The sequence below is a fragment of the Lissotriton helveticus genome, chromosome 12 (assembly GCF_964261635.1).
Source record: "Lissotriton helveticus chromosome 12, aLisHel1.1, whole genome shotgun sequence".
NCBI lineage: Eukaryota > Metazoa > Chordata > Amphibia > Caudata > Salamandridae > Lissotriton > Lissotriton helveticus.
The window spans coordinates 25,691,770-25,716,215 of NC_136073.1; the positions used below are offsets into that span (position 1 = coordinate 25,691,770).

The window sequence follows — 24,446 nt, forward strand, 5'->3', positions numbered from 1 at the left end:
CATTATGAAATCCTTCAATATCTTCAGGAGGCGAGTCAGCTTGAGCAGGCACCGGGGATGCTGGACAGGGGATTACATAATCATCCCACTCATCATAAGTAGATTGGGAATCATTGAGTACCCCTTCCTCATGTGGATCCTCCTCCTCCTCATCATCCGTGGATGGCGGAGGCGGTGATGTGACAGGCCCAGGCTGTAAAATTAGAGGTGGAGGCTGCGGCCTTGGCGGTGGAGAGACAACTGGAGGAGGAGGAGACGTTGCAGAAGTTGGAAATCTCTGCTTATAGTCAGTAATTAGAAATTTAAGATTGGAAACCAAAGATGCAGGTAGACAAACCATGGGAGGTTGAGGTGGACGGCACTCTGCAGGATAATCTGCCTGGTCCTCTGGTTCTTGGTCGTCATAGTCCGAGCTGTCCTGATACTGGACGTTAAGTTCAGATGGGCTTGTCGCAGTTCTAAACATACTGCCATCATTAGAATCTTCTTCCTCCAGAAGGTGAGCTGGAGGCAATGGTTGGACCCTACTAGAAGAAGTCCGGACCGGCATCAGCGTGCGTTTTGTAATCTTGAGGTGGACATACGCACTTTGTAGATTGGATTCCGTTGTTGTCGACGAGCCCGTCGACGGTGTAGTCGTCGGCGGTGAAGCGCCGATGGGCACCATGGTACGTAACGGAGCCGTTGCCGGTGTTGTCGTCGTCGATGGAGTTTTCGTCTATGGTGTCATCGTCGACGATGGGGTAGATCTCGACGGGACAGTCTTCATCGACGTAGGCGTCGACACGGTCGTCGGCGATCTTAGCGTCGACGCTGGTTTGGACGTCGACGATGATTTCTTTATCTTTATCGTCGACGAGACAGACTTACCAGCCGTCAATGATGAATTAGTCGTCATCGACGTGGACAATGATGAAGACGCGACAGAGGTTGAAACAGTAGTCGTTGAAAAGGTCAAACACAAAGCTGTAGACGGAGATTTTCTCGGCGTCGAGGCCACCGTCGACGAGGCAGTCGTCGACGAGGTGCAACTAGGCTTCTTAAAGGTGTGAAAAACCTCCTGAGGAGAAACCTTTGCTGGTAGAGCCTTGGGATGTACCTCTGAAGACTTCTTGTGTGTCTTCTTTTGAGGTGGCTGCGACAAAGGGCCTGGAGAAGCCACTCGGTCTTTTCTGAGAGGATTTTGAAGATTTGGAGGAGCTTTCACTCTCCTCAGAAGACAAGGCTTGGTATTTGTCTTTAAGCCTCTGCAGCCAAATTAATAGGTGTCCTTACCGATCTTTGAGGGTCTTTGAAGAAAATGTACAACATACCTTACAGTCCTTTGAGGAGTGATCGGGGTTAAGGCAGTGGAGACAGTCCTTGTGTTGGTCATCAACATGAAGTCTCTTTTTACCACAGGAAGCACAGGGCCTAAAAAGGCCTTTTTTTAGGAGTATCTGCCATGAAGAACTTGATAACTTCACACAGAAGATGGAATTTTGAAGAAAGAAACACTGGAAATCTAGAAACAAGGAAAGCTGAGCAGAGCTCAGTGGAGACTCCTTTAGCACGACGTGCAGTAGAAAATCTGAGGGACTAGAGCTCCTTCCAGGAAGGTTCCAGAGGGTGGTGATAGATGATTGGCTCTACTCCAAAGTTTGGTCCTTTTTTACAAATGGACATGGATATGTTACTAAGGTGAGGCCCTTGGCCTATTACTCTATATGTCTAATGAGACATTACTTTATTTATGTACCGGGGACTCCCATCCCGACGATGGGGAATGATTCAGGCATGTAAATCTATGAAAGATACCTTAATACTGGATAACCTAGACTCTCCTTTCCCTTCTCCGTCAGAAACAGTGATCCAATGTCTTGGTCTGAGTTGATTATCCAGCCTGAAGTCATTGGTTCTGTTCAAGTAGAAGCTCACAGCCCTATTTGGGAATCAGGTGATGAAGTCTCTCCACCTCCTTTGAACGGTGAGGGGAAGGGTAGAAAGTAGGTACGGTGATAGATTGCCCCAAATTAATTGGCGCAACCAACTTAGGCAGGAAAGCAGCTCTGGTCCTAAGAACAACCTTATCCGCATGGAAAGTTGTAAAAGGAGGCTTGGTACTAAGAAAATGCAATTCACTCACCCTCCTAGCTGATGTGATTGCCACCAAAAATATAATTTTAAATGCAAAGGTTCAAATGGCTCACCCATCAAAAATATTAGAACCAAATTCAAATCCCACTAATGCATAGTAAAGGGGAAAACCGATTAGTGAGACCCTTAATGAATCTCATAACTATAGGAGATTTAAACAGAGGTTTGATCTGGCAAACAAAGAAAAGCCGACAAGACAGATAACTAACCTTTAACAGTTGCCACTACACAACCCTGCTGCGCCAGGGAAAGGGAAAAACTGAGAACTTTACATAAATGGGCATTTAAGGGATCAATTGATTTCTCTCCGCACCATTTCACAAATTTAGCCCCCCTACCAGCATAGACAGATTTAGTGGAGTGTCTTCCGGCCAATAAAATAACGTCAACCACATTTTTCCCCTAAACTGGCTTCCACGCAGGACCTGCTTCTACCGACAACACTGTAGCATTATCCGCCCTCTGCCATCAAACCACCCAACAAAACCAACCACCATTGTTCTGCTGTTTTATATATCACACCGTAGCATTTGATAAGGTTGACGGACACACCCTTTGGAAGAAATTAGCAAGCTGGGTAATTCCATCCCCTCTCCTAACGGCCATAATCTCCCTCTATTCTGACACTTGGGTAAGAGTGGGAACAGGCCCAACATCTTTACCTGCTACAATTCGCACCATTGAGTGTCTGAAACAAGGCTGCGTGTTGGCACCCTTACTTTTAAACTCATACACAGTAGATTTAGAGAAAGCTCTGTCTAATAGATATCTGGTTCCGCTTAGGCCAACGCCCCCTTCACATCCTTCAATACGCGAACGACATAGTCATCATGGGCCATACCAAAGTGGGGCTCCACCGTGCTTTGACTAGCCTACACAGTTATAGAGCAAAGAATCACCTTACCATCAATCCAGACAAGACAAAGATCCTTATATTCTGCTTGCACAAGAATAAAAAACAAGTTGCATGCACTATGGGCCCAATGTCCATCTCGTCAGCTCCGAAATATAAATATCCTGGGTTCTGGTTCACAGTATCTGCCCAACCATTTGGTCATAAAAATGACCTGCCGAAGAAGGCAATGGCCATTACTTATGGTTTAGTCAAACTCAACAATAACCTAAAAAGTCTGGCCGCAGAGGGTATAAGGAAAGCCATTCAAGCATCCCTTCTCTCAGAACTTTCTTACGGACATCAAGTGTTCCCGGGAGCCTGCTCTGGAATCCTGGAATCAGTGCATGGGCTACAAAAAGATCTTCCAACTACCAAAACATCTGCTTAGGGCATGACTCAGGCTGGAACTTGGACTGGTCAAACAAGCATTAACCATCGATGCTGACTTTCTTAAATACTACATTTGTATTTTGAAATCACCTCCCAGTGGAATACCAAGCTTAACAGAGCACTTGTCACCACGGAGATAAATCAATCTGTACTTGTCCTGTCTTGTATCCCCTATGCAACCTGGAAAAAGAGCATCAATAGACAAGTGCAATTAGCCTTATTCCAGCAAGACCAGGCCTCATTAAAAACTTCCCCTTTCCTGGCCCTGTGAAATGCCTCATATCTGGTAACCAAACCTCAACCTTACCTCTCAGCTTCTCTCAATCAAAAACCAGAAAAGAGATCATTACATGCGACTGCTGGCACTACCGATTGTGGATTTTAACGGGGCTTGGGCAAAACAAATACGGAGGAGCCTGTAGGTTCGGTAACTATAAACACGAACCATGGCTGTCCTGCCATAGCCAACGAAAGGAGAATCCTACTCAGGAAACTATATCTCAGGGAAGGAGCAGGTACCAGCCTAGAGACCTCAGCAATATGTTTAACACAAAAGGACCCTTCCACCTTGGCTCACTGTGGGAGATTCACACAAACTCTCAGGGACCCTCTACAGCCCAGTCTTGGCACCCTTCAAAACCCACACTAAGTGCAAAAGCTGATACTGGATTACTTTAAACTAAAGCCAGGGGTTGGACATTTCGTCTAACCAAAATGAAATCACAAGGTCACGTCCCTATATCAGCAAACACATGCCGTGGGCGGAGCATATAGCATTTCGACAGAATTTACTTACCTTCATATTAGGAACACCAGTGATTAGGGATCACCAACTACCTCACTCATTAAAAGTCTGCTTTAGGCTCCATGACGGAACAAAGCACAAGCACTTTCATCAAAGAACTTGGACTCAGGGCAAAATAGGCACTGCCAAAGGGAAATGGAGGAAGAACCGGAAAACTGTTTGTTTTCGGGGGCCGATCCATAGAGTAAGGGGATGCATGTAACGTAAAGTCTACGTTTTTAGGCCACATTATTGCACAGAGCACATACACTTTACTAGAGAATTGGGACCATGGGCAAAACACATGCTGCTAAAGGGTGAGGGCCTCAGAATCGGAGAACTAATGGGATTGAAAACTGGAGATAATGTCTTCATGGTTCAGTCCGACAAGTAGTGCACACCTTCTTGCACATAACCTGAAGTAATCTTGCCTTTCTCGAACTTTGATGCAAGGGTCTGCTGCAATGCTTTATGTAAAAACGTTTTAATTGGACATGAAAGCAATTGATGTTCTTTTAATTTACCTGAAGATTTTAGCTGACGCACATTGTTGTTATTCATCATCATGGAGGAGGATGAAACGGCTTCCATTGAGACAGGTTGCCTGGAACACTCAATAATTAAAGATCCACTGCAGTGTCTCTGAAGATTCTAACCATCTCCTCGAGATCCCCATTGTGTTGAAACCACTGCCTGGGGAGGCACCACTGGAGGGCCCCCATATGCCAGCATACATGGGTGACCAACAGAATGCAAGAAGCAAACAGACCAAGCAAGTGCAAGACTTTCAGGTCTGGAACAGATGCTTTATTCTGACGCAGTTTAATCAAAGCCTGGATGTCCTGAATCCTCTGTGGAGGAGGGAAGGCACAACTCACTGTCCAGTACTACCCCTATGAAAAGATTGCGCTGAAATATCACCAGGTGAGATTTGGGTACATTTATCTTTAAAGCACTGCAGAGCAGAATCTGCCTTAGCTCCAAACAAGCGGGCCCATCAAAAGGTAAGTTAAGTAACGTAACCTGACATCGGGTGAAAAGCATGAACCCTGTAACTAGGCATGCCTTCTCGTTGCCACAGCAGATCCCACTGCTCTGGCCACAGAGTCCGCCATGTCAGGCCCGGATTAGATTACTCGATGTGCAGCAGTCTGAGCAGCAGTCAACAGTTCAGAAAAATGCCCCTGGACCTCCGTAGGCCATTTTGGAACGACCTCCTTAGCTGTATCCATGAGGACGTGAATGTAACGTGCCAAGAGACATGTAGCATTGGTAGATTTCAAGACCATACTCGCCTCCGAAAAACATTTGGGTGCCTACTGCTCCATTCGCTTCGATTCTCTATCATCAGGCGTGGATGGAAAAGACAACTTCTTGGTATCCCAGGTATAAAGGGCATGAATGATGCCTGTGGAAAATGAGAGGGAAAACCTCTCCGAGAATAAGCTAGAGGATCCAAGGGGCCAGCAGGTGCACCAGATGGATTTGCAGCCCTTGCGAAAATGCTAAACATAGCATTTAAAAAATTGTGATGTATCTGATCCTAGAGTAGGGAAAGCAGGATATGATGGATCCAGAACAAAGAGCTCTGAAGCTGTACGAGGAGGCACCAAATTCGGCTCCAGCTGTGGAGTTAGTGTTCTTGGCGCCAGTGCTGGAGGTGGAGTAACAGACCTCTGTGCTGGTGGAGTAACAGCCCTCGGAGCCGGAGACACGCCTGGGGAAGGAGTTGGCGAGAACTCATCTTTGCGATGACGCCTAAGACTCAGAGACACCGACTTCGGAGTTGAAGGAGTCCAAAGACAAACACCTATTAAGTGTTATCAGCATAGGAAGTAGACGAAATCCCAAAGGCTTTAATCCCAACCTATGTCAGGGGAAGAGTCAAGTTCACTCGCATTTTGCAATGCTAAGAAGCCCACAGTATTGGAGGGAGGGGGGAGGCAGCATAATTGCCGCCAAGCTGGGGTTATGGGTGGCATTTTGGACGCTTTCTTGCATTTGTGCAGGATTCGAGTCAGATCCAAATAGATCATACGTGTCTGCCAGTTGACCCGACGTACAGAGATGGACGTGCCTCTATACCTTTACACTGCAGCACCGAGGCAATGCCCTTTAAAGGCATACTGATAAAGGCCGCAGTGTCAGAATGAATCCCGCAGAGGCTTTACTAGTGGAATGAAAGGACCCACTTGTGGTCCCCTAAATTGAACCCTGACCAGTCCGAATGGAGCCCAGATTCGCACTAGAGGGGACCAACGAGCACTGAAATGGCTCTATTATCGTGTGGAAAAAAGGGCTGGCTCAGCCACAGGGCAGAGAATTCTGCATAATCAAGTGCCAGCAGCATAAAATGCGTCAGCTGTAGTGGGACTCACAAAAGCCCTGGAGCTAGCACTTTGGGAGGCGGTCTTTCGGACAGAGTGATATCCACAAGCTTAAGCTCCAAACGAAGACTCCTTTGGGGGTGAAGGGAGCCGTGGAAACTTAACTTTGAACCTCGACTGGCATAGAGAAGAATGCACTATGTTCCTTTGTTTCATCTGGGAAGATTTCAACTGAGAGGAAGAGTGCGTTCTCAAGGGAGACCTCAAAATGGAACATGAACAAAAACGTTCTGCGCAGGCAAGGAAGTCTTTTGCCTTGCATTCTTTTATTGCCTTGTGGTTCATGCTGTGGTACTGGACTGAAAAGTTTTTAAAGAGAAAATGCTCTAAGAAAAATCTATGAAGTGACAAATCAAAGTAAGGAACTCAGAATCAGCATCGGGGAGCATGGAGAAACTGTAGTGATAATCAACAGGTGAGAAATCTACAGGTAGAAGTATCCATCACAAGTGTCAATTACCTGAAGAGAGAAAAACTATTAATCAATAGTAATGTGAAAATAGAATGTTCATGTCTGTGGCTGTAATGACCTTCCCCAATGAGAACAAGATCGTATTGAGTATACATGCGGTCTATTGCAAATTGTGCTGGTGTTCTCACAAAAAGTGGGGTACTTGAAAGATATAGTAAATGTTAGTTGTAAACTTATTCGCAGACCGTTAGTAAGTAAAAAAACACAAAAAAACTTACTGAGTTATAACTAATGTATTCGAGAACATTTCATTAAATAAGCTATTCTTACATCATCTAAACAATTCTCCTGAAAAACATGTTTCGTACATGGATACATGCAGAAATACTATCAATGTCCTTGATGAAAAAGGATTACATGCAGTTTACATTTTGTACTGCCCATAGATTACTAGAAGAGTAATCAAGACTTTTTGGTTTGCCGAGACTTAAGACTCATGAAATTTCGAGGGCTACCTCATACTCCTGCCAGAAGATTGACTTAATGCATCCAAGTACGGCTCTATTCTTTATTTCAGTGGATACAGGTTCCATGGCATGACTGTCCGAGGAAGAACAGTTTTGCTAAGTGGAAATTCTGAAAGCTTTTGTGTAAAGTGCCTTACAAGGGCGGCCCAGTCTACACTTGCCGCTGCATGTTGATCAGGCCACGGAAAGTGCAATAAAGGTGAAAACGTGCTCGCTCCGACAGAAGGTTCTACAACTCTGCTCCAGTGTGAGGTTCAGCACTGCCTGTACTTTTCAGGTCCCATCAACGAGACAAATATGCTGTCATCTACAAGTCTATGCACGAGAAACGCCCAAGGGGCACTTGAACTACACACAATCACAGGCTAATGCTTTCATGCACAGAGGACTCTAGCTGGCACTTCCTGTGATGTTATCTAATGCAGTAAATGTAACACCCTTTGTGAAGTGAAATCTTAACAAATGTCAATTTACAGAAAATAGAGGTGTTTCAGCAGCTGCCCGAGAACTGAACTTGATAAACAGCCGTTAGCAGCGAGTGGTCCTTCAAGTAAGGTTAAATTCCACAAAGCTCGTGCGTGTTCGCGAGTCCTGTGGGTGAAAGGTTGCTTTCTACCGTCCCTCCCCCAACAAACACAGCACAATGCAAACAGTGTCCAAGCACTTACACATGAACGCCTTACCTGGGGCTGAACGGCGGCAGGAAGGACCGCCTGCAGCTCATTCTTGGTTAAACCCGCTTTACTCTCCTTTACACCATTATCCATACCAGGCGCGGGCGCCAAAGGGGGCGAGAGGCGTCTGCTGGAAGGGAAAGAGAAGCAGCAGATCAGTGGATCGATCGGTCTCAGTCGGCGAGCACTGCACTACTAGCAGGAAACCGTGTTTTACTTTAATAATTTCCCCCACATGGGCCACAGCCCTGCCCGAGCCCTTTCTACGGTGATCCGGTCACAGAGGACGAACCCAGGGAGCAAGGACAGCCGCTTAAGTATTCTGCCCGAGGGAGAACCGCAAACACACATGTACTTAAATCCCCCACAGGACGAGCAGCACAGAAACCTGAAACCCAAGGCCCGAGCGGGGGCTCTGTGCAAGACCTCTAGGAAGTTTGGCGTGAAGGGGGCGGGCACAGGCTGTTATTTTGGGCACCTAAAATTCCCACCAGTCGAGCCAACTCCGAACTCGTGTCCGAAATCTGCGCCAAGGTGGGCAACTTCAAAGTGACTCGAAATAAAGGAGTAACACCCCCCCCCCCCCCGGCTCTCAAGGACTACAGGCAATGCTACTCTTTTTAAAGGTGCACGAGTTATTCTTACATGTATCTCTGCACTAAAAGTATTCCATTTGGAAGGGATGTATCATTTTCAGTTTTCTTGCGTTCCATGTCGCTGGTTAGCCCTGTACGGTGCAGTCATAGCACACAGTGGCGATGGACAGGGCAATGGTCAGCAGAGGAGCACGCCGGCTGCGTCGACTGTGCGACAGAGACACCGGTTCCACACACAGAGGAGAGAGCGAAGAGTGAAGTTTCCTCCCACCTTGTTGCATTGTACCACTAGGAGGAAGGGCCTCACCTACACCCTGTGGGCGCGGGTCCAGGCGATTGCGCAGCACTCTTGCACTACCTGCTCCACTGCTCCTCAGACCCAAGTGACTTGACTTGAACCTTCTCCAGCAGCACCTGGCACTCAAGCCCTTCCACCACCATACAACTATACCATGAAGACTTGCACAGCCATCTACCCACTTGAGTTACAAGTCCACAGTTATATTAAATGTACTATTCCCCAACTCGCTGACGCCTCATCAGATACTTTTAATCATGCCTTACCGAAATCAAATTAATCATAAAAATAATGATTATCAGATGTTCATGGTCTTGCGGAAAGCGGAAGATATTAATTTCTTGCAGGATGCCCAGCTTTTGGGAGATGGCCAAACTGGCAACTTTGTAACAGATCATCAGTCAGCCTGGGCATGCTTCTGCTGCAAGTGGCATCTCTGGGGAAATCCAGGATCTCTGCCGCATTAATGCCCGCTTGATCTGCTTGGCCTTTGCTCCAACAAGTCACTCACAAGCTTCTGCTATCACTTATACAATCATCTACCCAGAAAAACATCACTGATTCTCCTGGTCACTCAACCTTTACAATGCACCTACCTATCTCCCTGCGCACACTAACCATGCCCCCTCCACAGAAAGATCAGAAGAGTTCATTCAGCACTTTCACAAACAAGGCATATTTTCAATCACATTCGCAGCTCGCTCAGGAAAGACCTTCACACCACAGTCTGTGGGACACATGAAACTAGGACGTTAAAGCAACTATTAACACATCCTACTGACATATTATGTTGACATGAGTGGGGATAAAGAGAGTAATATATGCATAAACATATCTGTTGTCATTGGTTTTTTTTTGTGATCAGGTAATTACCTCACGTTTTGTTGATTTGGATATGAAACAGGATCAAGATTTCGTGACAGGACCCAAGGGTAGTTTTATTGTCTGTTCCAAAGGTCTATTTTGGCAATGCCTTGGAGGGTAACACCACGTGATTTGTTTTATAAAACATTTGAGACATAAGACAACAACAAAAAAACTATTAGGCACCGATATATGTTGGGGATAATTAGACGAGGTGGGAATGTACTCACACTTATTTTAGAGGGTCTTTGGGTTTTGGAGAGTGGTGAGAGAGCACGAGGTATTTGAGATTATTATGAAATTGTGCTTCAGGATAAATATCTTAATATATCCCATTACAGATGATTGGATTATTCGAATGTATGCATACAGAGAGGTATTGTGACTGCATAAAAGGTTATTCCACGGAAGAGCAGAAAAGTGGGTCAACATTTCCAAGTTGGCAACTAAAAAGAGTCCATTTTGCCAGCAGTGATTCCTAAGATTTTTTTGGGTGGATACTGGGAGCCATAACACTGCTTGCCAAGGCTGCTAACTACAAGGTTGTATCTTTCCTAATTATGTGGAACTGTCTGGCATTGCAACAGTTTAAGTAACTGAAGACAAAGGACGTGTGGGGGACACCTCCTTGGTCTTCAGTTATTATTGTGTAACCTATGTGACAGTTTAATTAAATGAAAGTTAAAAAAAAGAATTCTGTCGTCACATGCTAAAGCTTCACAAAAAACAAAATAAATGTAACAATCATTTAAAAAACATGGGAACCACCAGACTTGCCTGAAATGGTCAAATGCCGTGGTGGCTAAATCCGGCAGGTATGGCAGGGTAAGGAAACTCTCCCTGCTGTGTTCATCTGCATTGCCACAAAAAGCTATTTTTTTTTCCACTCCGCAAGATTGCTTTCCAGCCATTGAGTCACATCTCAAAATAAACTACAGTGCGTCCTCTAATTCTCATCCCCCAGCTCAGGGAACATCACCACGTCAACACCACAGGGAGTCACTTCACATGGGCAGATGTGGCCTCACCCACAGAAACGTGTCTCCCTGCATTTGGGAAGCTAGCTTTACAAATCATGTGATATAGGAGCTGCTCTTGTGGACTTACTGCTGACTTTCCAGCAGGGCAAGGTTCTCAACTCGCCTTGCTCAGTTATATTATCTTGGGTATATCAATGAATGCCCAGCCCTTACTTCCCAAGCCTTTCAATGCTGACGCACAACACAAATCTTCCCTTTGTGTTTTTTTAACACACTTTTCAACAATAATTCACCTCATTACTGCACTGACTACCACGTCAAAAGCCCCAATGCCTACTAAGTGAAACACTCTAAAGAGTACATCCTCAGAAACTGGACTACCAGAAGTCCTATATCAATAATAAAACCCAGTCAACGATGTCCATACGAGTGTGAAATATCCATCGGCGAGCTCCTACAACATGCTATTTGGGGTAAAGGACAACAGGTTTATTTTGTCCAAAAAGAACAGGTTCGGCAAGCACTCTTGAAATTAATTAGTATTGTGCAAAGTTGTCATCCTCCTTTGCAAATCATAATACAGATAGATAAAATGATTATGGTAATCCTCAATCTTTAGTGATATTCAAATTGAAAGTTCATATATCTGTTTCAAAATATGGATCCAGAGGCTGAAGAATATATTCCAAATCTTTTATTCCATATACATTAAAAAGTTGTTATTTTTTCCAGCATACACCGCCGACACGTGTTTCGTCTTAACAAAAGACTTTTTCAAGGCCAAGAAAATTGGTTGTGCTATGTTCTGGTTTGAACGGATCTTGTCTCCCTGCTGGTATATCGGGGAAATCGGACATCACACACTCTATCTTCTTCCCCCGACGGTAGGCCAGGAAAACGCGGGTTGTAAATCACTAAAATCTTCCATATAATGTTGTACGTTACACCGGATTCAATCCATATTCCTAGTGCACAGTCTGGGAAATTATCTTGAGAGGTTAGGGTTGTCTTGCTGCGTGGAGGTGGCGTCCTTCAAATAAGTTCAAGTTAGTCGACCGTGATCAGTCTTGATACGGTATTGTGTCCCGTACAACATTTGGAATCTTTATTTTGTCAACTGGGCAAGTAGACTCAACCTACCTCAGCAAAAAACCATCTGGCTACCAGTTTACTATAGAACAGTATAGATCAGCAAAGAAGGGTTGTCTGTCATAAAGGCAAGATTTGTAGACATATGGACAAACTGTTCTAACTTATATGGTATATTAAAGCAAAGTCTTTAGTTTTTAGGTGCTCTAAGGAAATGCATGGAGCAGTGAGCATGGTTTGCATTACTGACGGTGGTTTCAGTATTCACAGGTTAGCAAAATTTAATAATCTGCGGCTACTTACAATGCGGTTATATTTCTCAATAATTATATATAAATATGAGCAGATGCTTCAAAGCAAGATTGGTGATTGTTTCAAAATGAAATGGAGCCAAAAGAATGTACAAAACCTTTTCCTAAATTAATGTGCAACGTTAAATACCTTTTATCTGAAGCAACCTTTAGTAAAATGGCTGATTCATGCCAATATCAGAAAAAAGATATATAATGGAGAATCTGTGTAAAACTATTATTGTTATCCAAAACAAATATTGGTATCCAAGGACCCGCTTTCAGTTGGATCTGCTCCTTCTTAACAGAGAGAACACAAGCTGCCAGCCTGGTACTTTACTCCCTGAAAGACCGCAAATTCTTCTGAGGTGTGCCTCACGGTTAATAGCTCACCTCACCCTCTTCGTTCATACAAGCTCCCTCTGGCCAAAGTCACCCAAGCACACATCAAGATCCTTTCCTATGCCGATGACCTGCAGCCCATACTCTCCATCTCAGACAAGACCAGCAACTAACTAAATAAGTTCACCATCTGCAAGAGAATAATCGCTAACTGGATGAAAGTCAACTGTCTCAAGCTCAACACTGTCAAGACACATGTAATGATCTTCAGCAAGAACACCTCGCCATGGGACTCCAACAGGAGGCCAGTCGAACTCAGAGCCACATCCAGCACCCACACCAGGAACCTCAGAATAATTGGACATGACAGCACAAGTCAACGCCATCACTTCCTGTCTCTACACCCTGAAGATGCTGAGGAAGATCTTCAAATATATAACAAGGTATAGAGAGTAAAGGGATTTTATCCACTTGAGTGGACGGAAGGGTACTCCCGTTCCCCTGGATAGGTAGCTATATAACAAATTGAGGAGTACCACCAAAGATGAGGCTACGTAGCCGATATTGGTGGAATGAGAATCATAAACACTGGCAATTTACATTGGGAAAAACCCTTGTTCTCCTTCAAGAAATCTCAGAGCTTGAAAGACACTCTTGTAAACACTAGACCAAAGCCAAAGAAAACGCCCACCACCTCCATAACCAGAACGTGGGGCCTACCCGATGTGACCGGACACTTTCGCTGTGGAGATTGCAGTGTGTGCCATTTAACCAGAAATACAAAGACTCTAGACCTAGAAGTAGGAAAAACCTGGAGGCAAATTGCGCACACTAACTGCAACAGCGAAAATGTAGTCTATTTGATCGAATGCACGTGCAAAAAGCGATACATTGGGATGACGACCCGGAAAATAAAACAGAGAATCTGCGAACATCGCAGCACCATACGCTGCAAAAAAGCCGCAACCCGATTGACAGACCACTTCCTTGAAAAAGGTCACACCCCCAATGATATGTTCTGGACTGTCATTGAGCAAATCACTCCAGGACCTAACCTACAGAAACGCCTGTTTGAAAAAGAACAAAGATGGGTGTATAGACTGTCCACCAACAAGTATGGGTTGAATGATAATATTTCCTGGGCCTCTGTACTTTCCTAAAGTGCCAAAACTTTTTTCTGCAGAAATTCCCCCATTTTTGATGGAATTTTTACAATCAAACAACTATTCTCATGAATAGTATGGATAAGAATATCTTACCCTCAAACCCTGTTTTCAAATTAGATTGCATTCCCTTAGTCCCTAGAATGCATTTGAACCCCTATGCCTAGTTTCCATTATAGGTTCAGTGTGACTCCAAACATGGAGCCCCCCCCCCTTTTTTATTGTTCTTATCTCTTCGTTTTTTGTCCCTAACGAAACCCTGTCTTTTCCCCCTTTCCATAAGACCTGCTGTAATCATACCAGGGGTTTAACTAGAAACACTCTGTTTAATTCCCCGCTCTGAGCCCCCTGCTAATCAAAATAGACGGCTCGTTCCCACTCCGCTTTACGGAGGCTTGTGTTGACATCGTGTCCCCCTGGCAACCCGACGCACGCATGACGTTCACGTGATCACGTGACGTCATGACGCGTTGCCGGCCTGCCACGCCCCCCGCGCCCGCAATGGCGGCTGCCTTTAACTCGAACGCTGCACTTCTGTCCCGCACGGGAGCGCGGAGGGGCTGAGTAGGTTTAATGCCGTTTTCCGAGCAGAGAAACTGTAAGTAGACCCTAGACTCTTGGAAACGCTTCTGTTTCCGGACATCCTTCACGAAAATAGGAGGTAACTTACAATGTTCTGATATTTTTTCTATCCCCATTTCCGTTTAACTTCACAGAATACGTTTTGCGCTCTGCTGCCTCTCCCCTCAAAACCCCGTGCAGCTAGCATTTCTCCATTACGGAGTGAGCATCTTTTGGCAATAGATGTGTTAAGTGTTGTTTGTCTTGTGTTGTATGTGACGCTGGATCAAGTTGACATATTATCACGTCGGCAATCCCTGGCACTAGTCATACAGAATCATGACTTAGGCACGCACAAACTAGCTTGTGTAAGACTGACTTAAAAGATAGGATTTTTTGTGCGTTTTCACCCTCACACCCATATTGATAGGTGTGCCCCTTCAGGATCAAGTAGCTCCTAGAATTCATGCTGATAAACCACACTATGGATATCTCGCATTAAATGAATGTGGAATGATTCAGAGATAGAGCGGACTACGTCACTTCACTACGTTACAGGCATGTAAAGAATTTTCGTGACTTCTAATCCTCTCTTTTCTTTCTCAGGTTTTTGTTATGTTTGAGTAACCACTTTTTGGGTTACAATTTACTTTTACCCACTTAGCAATTTCGCTATTTAGGGTCCTGAAAGGGTTGCAGGTATGGCAGGGTGTTAGTGTACCTTGACCACCCAACTCCTTTCACATCCTTTTGGTCCTGATGAAAAACCGGTAACTCCCACTCTGGTTTGAAACATGTAGACCCACACATACTATAGATACACTAGGTCCTATTAAAGCCTTTATTGTATCAACACACACTGTTTTTAATATTGTCCAGTAGCCTTAAAATAAATAATATTTGATAAGTCATACCAGGACAATTTTTAATTCACTGACTCTTTTTCCTTTTTTCACATTCATCACTCACATACCAGCTCCACTGTATTCCAGGTGTCGCAGCACACCTTGGCGGCACTCGGCTGTCAAGGTGGCCCCGATGATGAAGCATGTCACCGACCAGGTCGGTGAGTGAGGGGTTCCTAAAAAACAAGGAAGGACTTCTTCTTTCACACTAGTCTCATTCCACCAATATCGGCTACGTAGCCTCATCTTTGGTGGTACTCCTCAATTTGTTATATAGCTGAAGATCTTCAAATGACTTCACAGTAACACCTGAAAAAAAGTCACTCGCCCAAGTCAACAGCAAGTCAGACTACAGGCACACATCTGCGCCGGAATCACCAAGCAACTTACCATAAAACTACAAACCATGCTGAACTTGGCAGCTAGACTCATCCTCAACCTCCCACACAGAAATCACATCACACGGAGCTCCACTGGGTCCTGATACTTTCAAACTCCTCACACACACAGTCAATGCATTTCACAACTTAGGCCCCCACCTAACGGAATAGTCACATCACCTTCCGGCCACCCAGATACCTTGTGCGTCGCACACATCCCAGGTATAAACAGAACAAGATCAGGAGGATGGGAGTTCTCTTACATCACACAAAGTGTGGAACGGACTTCCACTCCACATTAGAGCTGCCTCCTCTCTTCTTGAATTCCACAAGAACCTGAGACTTGGCTTTTCAATTAACCAATCTTTCCTAGACAGGGCTAGGTACACACAGCTGCACAGCCCCAGGAAACCCTTGCGGGTGATAGTGCACTTTACAAATACACATAACAGCATAGCATGAACATATATTATGACCCAATTACAAAACAAGTTACAAAAATGCACCTGCAGATACATATCCTAGCATTATCGCAGATGTAGGACTTTCAGGAATTTACAAGACCTAAAAAACAGTTGGTCTGCAAACCATACACCTAGCAAATGTTTGAGATTTCCTTTTCCGCTTGAGAAATATACATTTGCATATTCGCTCATGCAAAAATCTACTCATCAATTGCAAATTCACTAACTACAACACCAATTTGCCACCATGAAAAAACATCCTGCTCCACCAATACTAAATAAAGAGTCAATTTCCGACCATTTCCATGGTAAGATGCGGTTGGAGAAGAGATGGTGAATACCCGTAAACAAGTATGGTTGTGATTTATTTAGCTCAGGCTCACATAGTATTCCAGCTCTGGAACTACCCCTTCTCATCTACTTTCAGCCCCTCTAGTATGCATAATTATGGAAGAGTGGCAAAATCAGAGCCTTGCTAGAGTCCAAGCCCTAAAATATTAAGAATGCTGGGGTAATTGGAGAGGCTTATGAGAGCTCAGAAATAATAGAAATGCTGCAATATGAAGGCATCTAAAAGGACACGTTTTTATTTGTTTTTAAAGGACAAGCAGGTTTCTAAATCATCCTAACCCTTCACCAAGTAGATATTTTATAAAACACAACACCCCTGCACCATCAGGGTTGAGTATGATCCAGCAGGTGAACTGCCAATTTTCAAAGCAGAGTAATTATGTTGAGTGTTACTAATAAAGTACTTAAAATAAAAAACAGAAGTACCGGATGGTACAATGATTTATATCTTGTTATCAGATGTTTTATTGAGTTCCGAGTCTCAAGCCCCACCACCTACCTCTCGAAGCACTGGGACTGCTAGACTCCACTACCCTGAGGGTAAAGTGCTAAAGGGGTGTCCTTGATGCTCTCTTTTGCACTCAATAGTAAGTTTAAGCCCTAGGACCCCAGTGTTAAACAGCTCAACGTGTCACAATGTGGGACCAGTAATCCCAGATTATCACTGGGACCCCTGATAATGTTCCCACAGTCATTTCTAGGTTGAGCCTGGGCAGCGTCAGCACTGCTCTGCAAGGCATGCTGTATTCGGTATATGGGCTATCAAGGACTTTGGACACGCCCATCACTTTTGGTAGGTTAGTTGGGTTGCTTTTAAAAATTCATTCTCTCTGGTTGGTTAATATTGTGCATTTGTCCCGCCTGTCAGTGCTTGGCACTCTCCCAGCAGACGTCACCAAATGATACTTTTGGTTGGCCACCTCTGGCCATCTCTTGACTCCTCGCTTGTACACACCCTCTCCTCCCCCCGTCACCAGCAAATGCAGTGTTCATCCATGTTGTTATCTGGAGAGGGAACATTTAGGTCCTTTTCAACAGGCCACTGGTCTGCTGAAGAACACCATGGGATCCCAGAGGTGAGATCAAGATTAAACAAGCATTTGCAATAAGTCTCGCATTACTGAAAGTTTGACCTATTGGCGTTGCAAATAATAATGCATCTGCAATAGCTCAAACTTTCAGTAATGCGAGATCAATTGCATAGCAACTCCTTATTTGAAACTGCATTGAGAGAAAATCTGAGCAGAGACTCCATTCTATCAATAATGGGTCGGACAAGACAGACCAGAACATTGTACACAGTCGACAGTGTCAAGTCTTCATTTCATAGCTATGACTATTTCCTCGTCGAGAAGCAACAGGTATGGAACTATTGCAGTAATTTAAGAAGTTATGTTTTTAAGCTAAGCTTACATACAACAAATACATATATATACATAACAAATACACATGCACATACACACAGAGCCGAACAAAAGTCTCAGGCTGGTGACCAGCACGCTAGGATGGCTCCTAGGATTGCAAACTAAGAAGGTATCCCTGTATTCATTTAAAAAGTAATAAGTAACCTCTACGAGGAAGAGAGCTATCTGAACAATAACTACATGACCAACTGCTCCCTTTATTATACTGGAAAGGCCTTCGGAGCGGCCGATTCATGTGAGGCACTGTATCAGTCTGGGACAGAGCTGTCAACCCGAGATAAATCACCCGATAAGAAGTACCTATCAGAATCACTGGAGTATCTCGAACTAACAAACCTCTGGGAGACATCCGCAGATAATAAGTGGTTTAAAAAGATAGTAACAAAACTAAACTGGTATCAATAATAGAAGATAAGGAAATTCTGGCCAAGAGGGCTCATGTTTGGACAGTATTGAACGATTATAAAACGCCTAAACCACAAGCATATCTGAACATGGGACTTACACGGAAGACAAAAGAAAACTTCTTAAAATTGCGCTTCGGTGTTCTATCAATCCTTCCTCACATGGCACCCTGGAAAAGGAGAGATGGAGAACAGTCCTGCCGCCTCTGTGGGATAGGTAAAGAGGACTTAACACACATATTCTGTATTTGCCCAAACCTGGTGGACATAAGGCGTGCCTTACTACGATTAGAACGGAACGAAAAGGGAATAAGAAGCTGCAGGCAAGCTGTGATGCTGTGTTTCAATCCAGAGGAAACTCAACTAAACTGCCGATTAACAAAGTACTTTGACATAGTGGCTAGCAGACTCAAAGACTTATAAAAAGGTGCAGGTAGTATAGCACACAGCTAGGACACTTTTCTTAATCACAGAGGCACCCCGTCTAGAATCAGGTCAGCTAAACTCATGACCAGCACTCTGAAGCAAAAGCACTTTAATACCCTTGAAATGGACTACACAGACAATGAAATTGTGTTTAATGTTTTGTCTTTTTTATATTGTGAGTTTTAACTGTACAACAAATTCAAATTCAATTCCAAAAATTCAAGTCTGTCAAAGAACAATGTGAGGAAACACAGCAACTAAATACAGACAAAAACAAGCATTTACAATGCAATGGTTTCGCCTTTTGAAAAGTTTGAGCTATTGGCACTGTAAATGACAAAATTTGTATTTATGTGTTGGTCTTCAAAACAGATAAATAAATGGCATTGTCATTTACAATGCCAATAGTTTAATCTCTGGCAAATGCCACACAAAAACACACATACAGACACACACAGACCCACACACACACCAACAGAGCCCCCCCCACACACACACACAGAGCCACACACAAACACACAGACCCACACACACAGACCCACACACAGAGAGAGCCACACACGGAGCCACACACAGAGAGAGCCACACACGGAGCCACACACAGAGAGAGCCACACACGGAGCCACACACAGAGAGAGCCACACACGGAGCCACACACAGAGAGAGCCACACACGGAGCCACACACAGAGAGAGCCACACACGGAGCCACACGCAGAGCCACACACACACACACACACCCAGAGCCACACACACACACACCCAGAGCCACACACACACACACACCCAGAGCCACACACACCCACCCAGAGCCACACCCACCCACCCCGAGCCACACCCACCCACCCACCCAAAGCCACACACACCCAGGAGAGCAAGCACAGCGAGGGGGCAGGGAAGCAAGCACAGCGAGGGGGCAGGGAAGCAAGCACAGCGAGGGGGCAGGGAAGCAAGCACAGCGAGGGGGCAGGGAAGCAAGCACAGCGAGGGGGCAGGGAAGCAAGCACAGCGAGGGGGCAGGGAAGCAAGCACAGCGAGGGGGCAGGGAAGCAAGCACAGCGAGGGGGCAGGGAAGCAAGCACAGCGAGGGGGCAGGTAAGCAAGCACAGCGAGGGGGCAGGTAAGCAAGCACAGCGAGGGGGCAGGTAAGCAAGCACAGCGAGGGGGCAGGTAAGCAAGCACAGCGAGGGGGCAGGTAAGCAAGCACAGCGAGGGGGCAGGTAAGCAAGCACAGCCAGGGGGCAGGGGAGCAAGCACAGCCAGGGGGCAGGGAAGCAAGCACAGCCAGGGGGCAGGGAAGCAAGCACAGCCAGGGGGCAGGGAAGCAAGCACAGCCAGGGGGCAGGGAAGCAAGCACAGCCAGGGGGCAGGGAAGCAAGCACAGCCAGGGGGCAGGGAAGCAAGCACAGCCAGGGGGCAGAGAAGCAAGCACAGCCAGGGGGCAGGGAAGCAAGCACAGCCAGGGGGCAGGGAAGCAAGCACAGCGAGGGGGCAGGGAAGCAAGCACAGCGAGGGGGCAGGGGAGCAAGCACAGCGAGGGGGCAGGGGAGCAAGCACAGCCAGGGGAATGGGAACCACGGGGCGGGGAGCAAGCACAGCCAGGGGGCAGGGAAGCAAGCACGGGCAGGGAAGCAAGCACAGCCAGGGGGCAGGGAAGCAAGCACAGCCAGGGGGCAGGGAAGCAAGCACAGCCAGGGGGCAGGGAAGCAAGCACAGCCAGGGGGCAGGGAAGCAAGCACAGCCAGGGGGCAGGGAAGCAAGCACAGCCAGGGGGCAGGGAAGCAAGCACAGCCAGGGGGCAGGGAAGCAAGCACAGCCAGGGGGCAGAGAAGCAAGCACAGCCAGGGGGCAGGGAAGCAAGCACAGCCAGGGGGCAGGGAAGCAAGCACAGCCAGGGGGCAGGGAAGCAAGCACAGCGAGGGGGCAGGGGAGCAAGCACAGCGAGGGGGCAGGGGAGCAAGCACAGCCAGGGGAATGGGAACCAGGGGGCGGGGAGCAAGCACAGCCAGGGGGCAGGGAAGCAAGCACGGGCAGGGAAGCAAGCACAGCCAGGGGGCAGGGAAGCAAGCACAGCCAGGGGGCAGGGAAGCAAGCACAGCCAGATAAAATGTAATCACCAAAATGCATCTGTCAAAGTATACAATGGAAATACTGGCCGCTGCTTGATGATGTTGTAGTAATCGGTAGATGAATACTTCCACATAACATATTTAAAGTGCCAGGCATGTACTTTACCTGGAACACAACAGATTTCAACTATACTAAAAATACCGAAAATCTCAATGAACAGCACTATAATCACCGGAAAACCTGCTACAACGGTGAGAACAATAATGGTGTCTCAATAATATATTTTAAGCTTAGTGCTTCGAAGCTGCGAACAATTGCCTTTTTGTATTATAAAAGTATAACCCTGCTGCTATCGTGTTTTACAAATAACCGAATCTGCCGTGTCTCCCAGAAATAGATGCATAAACGAGATGTCTGTTTGCAAGTACCTCACCTGCTGAATCCGACTTCTCTGGAACGTCCGGCCCCACACCCGGAAGCCGGTAACTTCCAACCTGGCACAAACAATGCAGCTTCATAAACATAACCGCTGACTGTCAGCAGCCGTTACGTTGTTTCCACTACTGTACTTTGGATTCGTGTTGGGGGTTTTTAGGAGAAAAAAAGAAAATAACACACCAATGCTAAAAAAAAACACCCACAGTGATTTTTGGCTGAGAAGGCTGCAAAACACCCCCGGTAGAGATAAACTGACTACCAACTAAACAAATGTTCGGAACTCTTTGCAGCACCCCGGGGGTACTCATACATACGGAGGACCCGGGGGTACTTACAAATGGTGGACGGGGTACCGGTCGAAATTGCAAGAAGACTTCCCTTTCCGTCCGTCTAAACCACGCCTACTCTCGTACACTTGGTTAATATGGAGGTCGAGTGTGTAGGTTATATTTGCCTAAGGCGAGAATGAGATCTTTGTTTGCCGTATTTTGTTCTAGTACGAGGGAAAACAGCTGCGTGATGAAGAATCCAGCCGGATCCGAAACGGCCCCAGTAAAACGTATTGAGTGTGTTCCGGACTCGTTTAAGACTCATGTGTTCTTAGCGTGCTTTGGGCACAGACCAGCAACCTACGGGCACCGTAACATCTCTGCGCTGTGGGGGCCATTTGGCTATGTCTGTGAGATATTGGAATTTTCAGTGTGCACCCCTGCCTATAACATGGCTCACTTAATCGTCAATCAGTAAACCATATGTTCTACTCATCTAGGAGCTAGTTGGAATGTAACACCTTGATGCCAGACACAATGGCACTGAGCTTGTCATTTCCCGGTTGCTCAAGTAATAAACTATGAAACGAAGGCAGCTTTTAAAAAACTTTTTACAAACACTAACAAGATGGCGTCCCAGAGCAAAACAAGCACAGAAAGGGAGCCCCGAGCACCCCAAACCACAGCTGCCAATCAACCCCCTCCGAGCGCGTGGAGGTCCTTTGTAGGCCCGGAGCCCACTGCAGCTGCCTGCTGCGTGTAAGGGGGAGCACGGCTATGCCGAGGAGGAGAGTGGCTAGAAAAACAAGGGTCACATCTTACCTTCCACCCAGAGCTCCTCCACGTTGGTCTCCAGGTTGGCGGCCCGTAATCCGACGGCGAAAGCGCCAAAGATGAGAAGACCCACCGCCAGGAATTTGCCGCAGTTCCTCTGAATGTAGCAGCCCAGTCGGAAGAGCAGTCCCTGGAACTTTGCTCGCAGCCATAGGGGCGCTTTCCGGCCCGAAGCTTTGCCCTGGAGAGGGGGGGAGGACACGGACGGCGGGAGGAGGGCGGGAGAGGACACGGACGGCGGGAGGTGGTGGGAGAGGACACGGACGGCGGGAGGAGGGCGGGAGAGGACACGGACGGCGGGAGGAGGGCGGGAGAGGACACGGACGGCGGGAGGAGGGCGGGAGATGACACGGACGGCGGGAAACGTGCACAGGACAGCGAGGGGGGCGGGAGAGGACACGGAGGGGGCGGGAATGGACAGCGCATCTGAATTCACTTTCAGTGAAAGGGGAGGGAACGGGGAAAAAACATAACTCCGCCCTGGGAAAAAATCTCCGGAACGCCCCCGAATCTGGTCCGGCCTTGATGGACAGATCCGGCACTCAATGGCTAGCCTCCATTTATGGAGCTAGCCAATGAGAGCCGGGGGACGTTCCAGAAGTCCTTATTGTCGACATAGGATTTCACCTGCGCTGAAAAGCTGCGCAGAGCGCAGCCTTCGGCAGGCGAAACCCAAAAACGACTAAGAAAATTAGATTTTCTAACACTGCCTGACAGAAAACTATGCCAGGGATATAACCAAACACTACAAAAGGCACTTATTGACTACACAAAAAACTATAGTAGCATTCTGTAATCATTTCAGTAACACCTAAGAGCAGTGTATACTGATACTGCTTTTAGAGCAACGGTAATATATGGGGTTTCCCCAATATTCCCCTAGTTGGATGCTTCCCCTACTGAGGTGTGCCAATGCTGGCAAAGCCATACGAGCCTGTTCAAGGGGACTGGTTTTGTTATTTTATGGTTTTTATGTTGTACAGCATTTCGATGTTCTAGAAACTTGGTTCTGGCGTGATACTACCTTATAAATAAATAAAAAATAAATATTACCGAGCCAGCATCGGCAGAAGGATGAATGTTGCTCAACTAAAGTGCTGCCGTGATAGAGTTTTGATCTTAGCTGAGATTTACAAATAATCCTTTACTTTACTCTGGTGTTGCACTACAATGGTTGCTGCCTGTTACATGTAGCTGGGAACCCTCAAGCAAGTTGCTGAATGGTCAATGTTCAGCCTGGCGGCTCCTTCTCAGTGGCAGTGACTTGCATCAAGAGCCCTGAAATCCTAACCAGGGAGAAGGATACTTCTCTGTGGCCAGAAGTCTGCCACTATTAACACCATCCATAATTTCGGTCTTCAGAAGCAAGCAGATGGCCAGATGAAGAGGCAGGAGGTCGGTTTCAGATTTACCTTCAATGCCATACTCTGGGGGAGGAAGGAGGATGTATGCCTTAGTGTCTCCTGTGCTCTACATGGCTGTTATCAGTACCACCTGCCTTTAAGTTAAACAACATTTCAATATTAACTAGGAATGTTACAAGGACACAATCGTATATTACGCAGGACATATGGGGTGGCGTTGATAAAATCGAAAGGTATTAGGATGGCAAAAATCTTGTTTAGCTTGGCACTACTGTGGGCTAACATTCAGAGAATTTGGCATTAATGCGGCCCAAAGTTTAACAAGATGGATAAAATACACTGCATAACTTTTTTAAGTCGGTGAATAGTGGTGTGGTTACGTTTTAGTGTGGTGGGAAGCATTAGGATTTTCAAGTTTTCTGATGGCTAGGCAATTACTCAAAAGATGTAAGTGCAAAGTGGTGGTAGCTAATGATAACATTTACCAAAAACATTTAATTTTTTAGGTTTCGCCTGGCGTTCGCTGCGCAGCAGCGTTCGCGCAGGAGAAATCTTTTGAGAAGCAGTATGGGGCTTTGTCCCATTGGCTAGCTCCATAAATGGAGGCTAGCCATTGGAAGAGAGATCTATCAGTCACTGCCCGAGCAGATTCGTGGGCTTTCCGGCGATTTTTACTCATCCCGCCCCTTTTAGTACGTCATGCGGCGGTGGGCGGTTGTTTTGTTTTTTTT

At 46.2% G+C, this 24,446-nt stretch overlaps 1 protein-coding gene across 7 annotated transcripts in view; it reads right to left on the reverse strand.

Moving 5' to 3' along the window:
- SLC25A42 (solute carrier family 25 member 42) overlaps positions 1 to 24,446 on the reverse strand; it is a 169,254-nt gene that overhangs the window by 114,852 nt on the left and 29,956 nt on the right. For 3 of the 7 annotated variants that reach the window (XM_078671153.1, XM_078671151.1, XM_078671156.1), the window contains exon 2: positions 8,215 to 8,335. In XM_078671153.1, the coding sequence (XP_078527279.1) occupies positions 8,215 to 8,298 (84 nt within the window). In that variant the 5' untranslated portion in view covers positions 8,299 to 8,335. Of the gene's footprint in view, positions 1 to 8,214; positions 8,336 to 8,422; positions 8,557 to 8,850; positions 9,021 to 24,446 lie in introns of those variants that run through there. The other 4 variants (XM_078671154.1, XM_078671152.1, XM_078671150.1 and 1 more) reach the window with 3 other exon arrangements.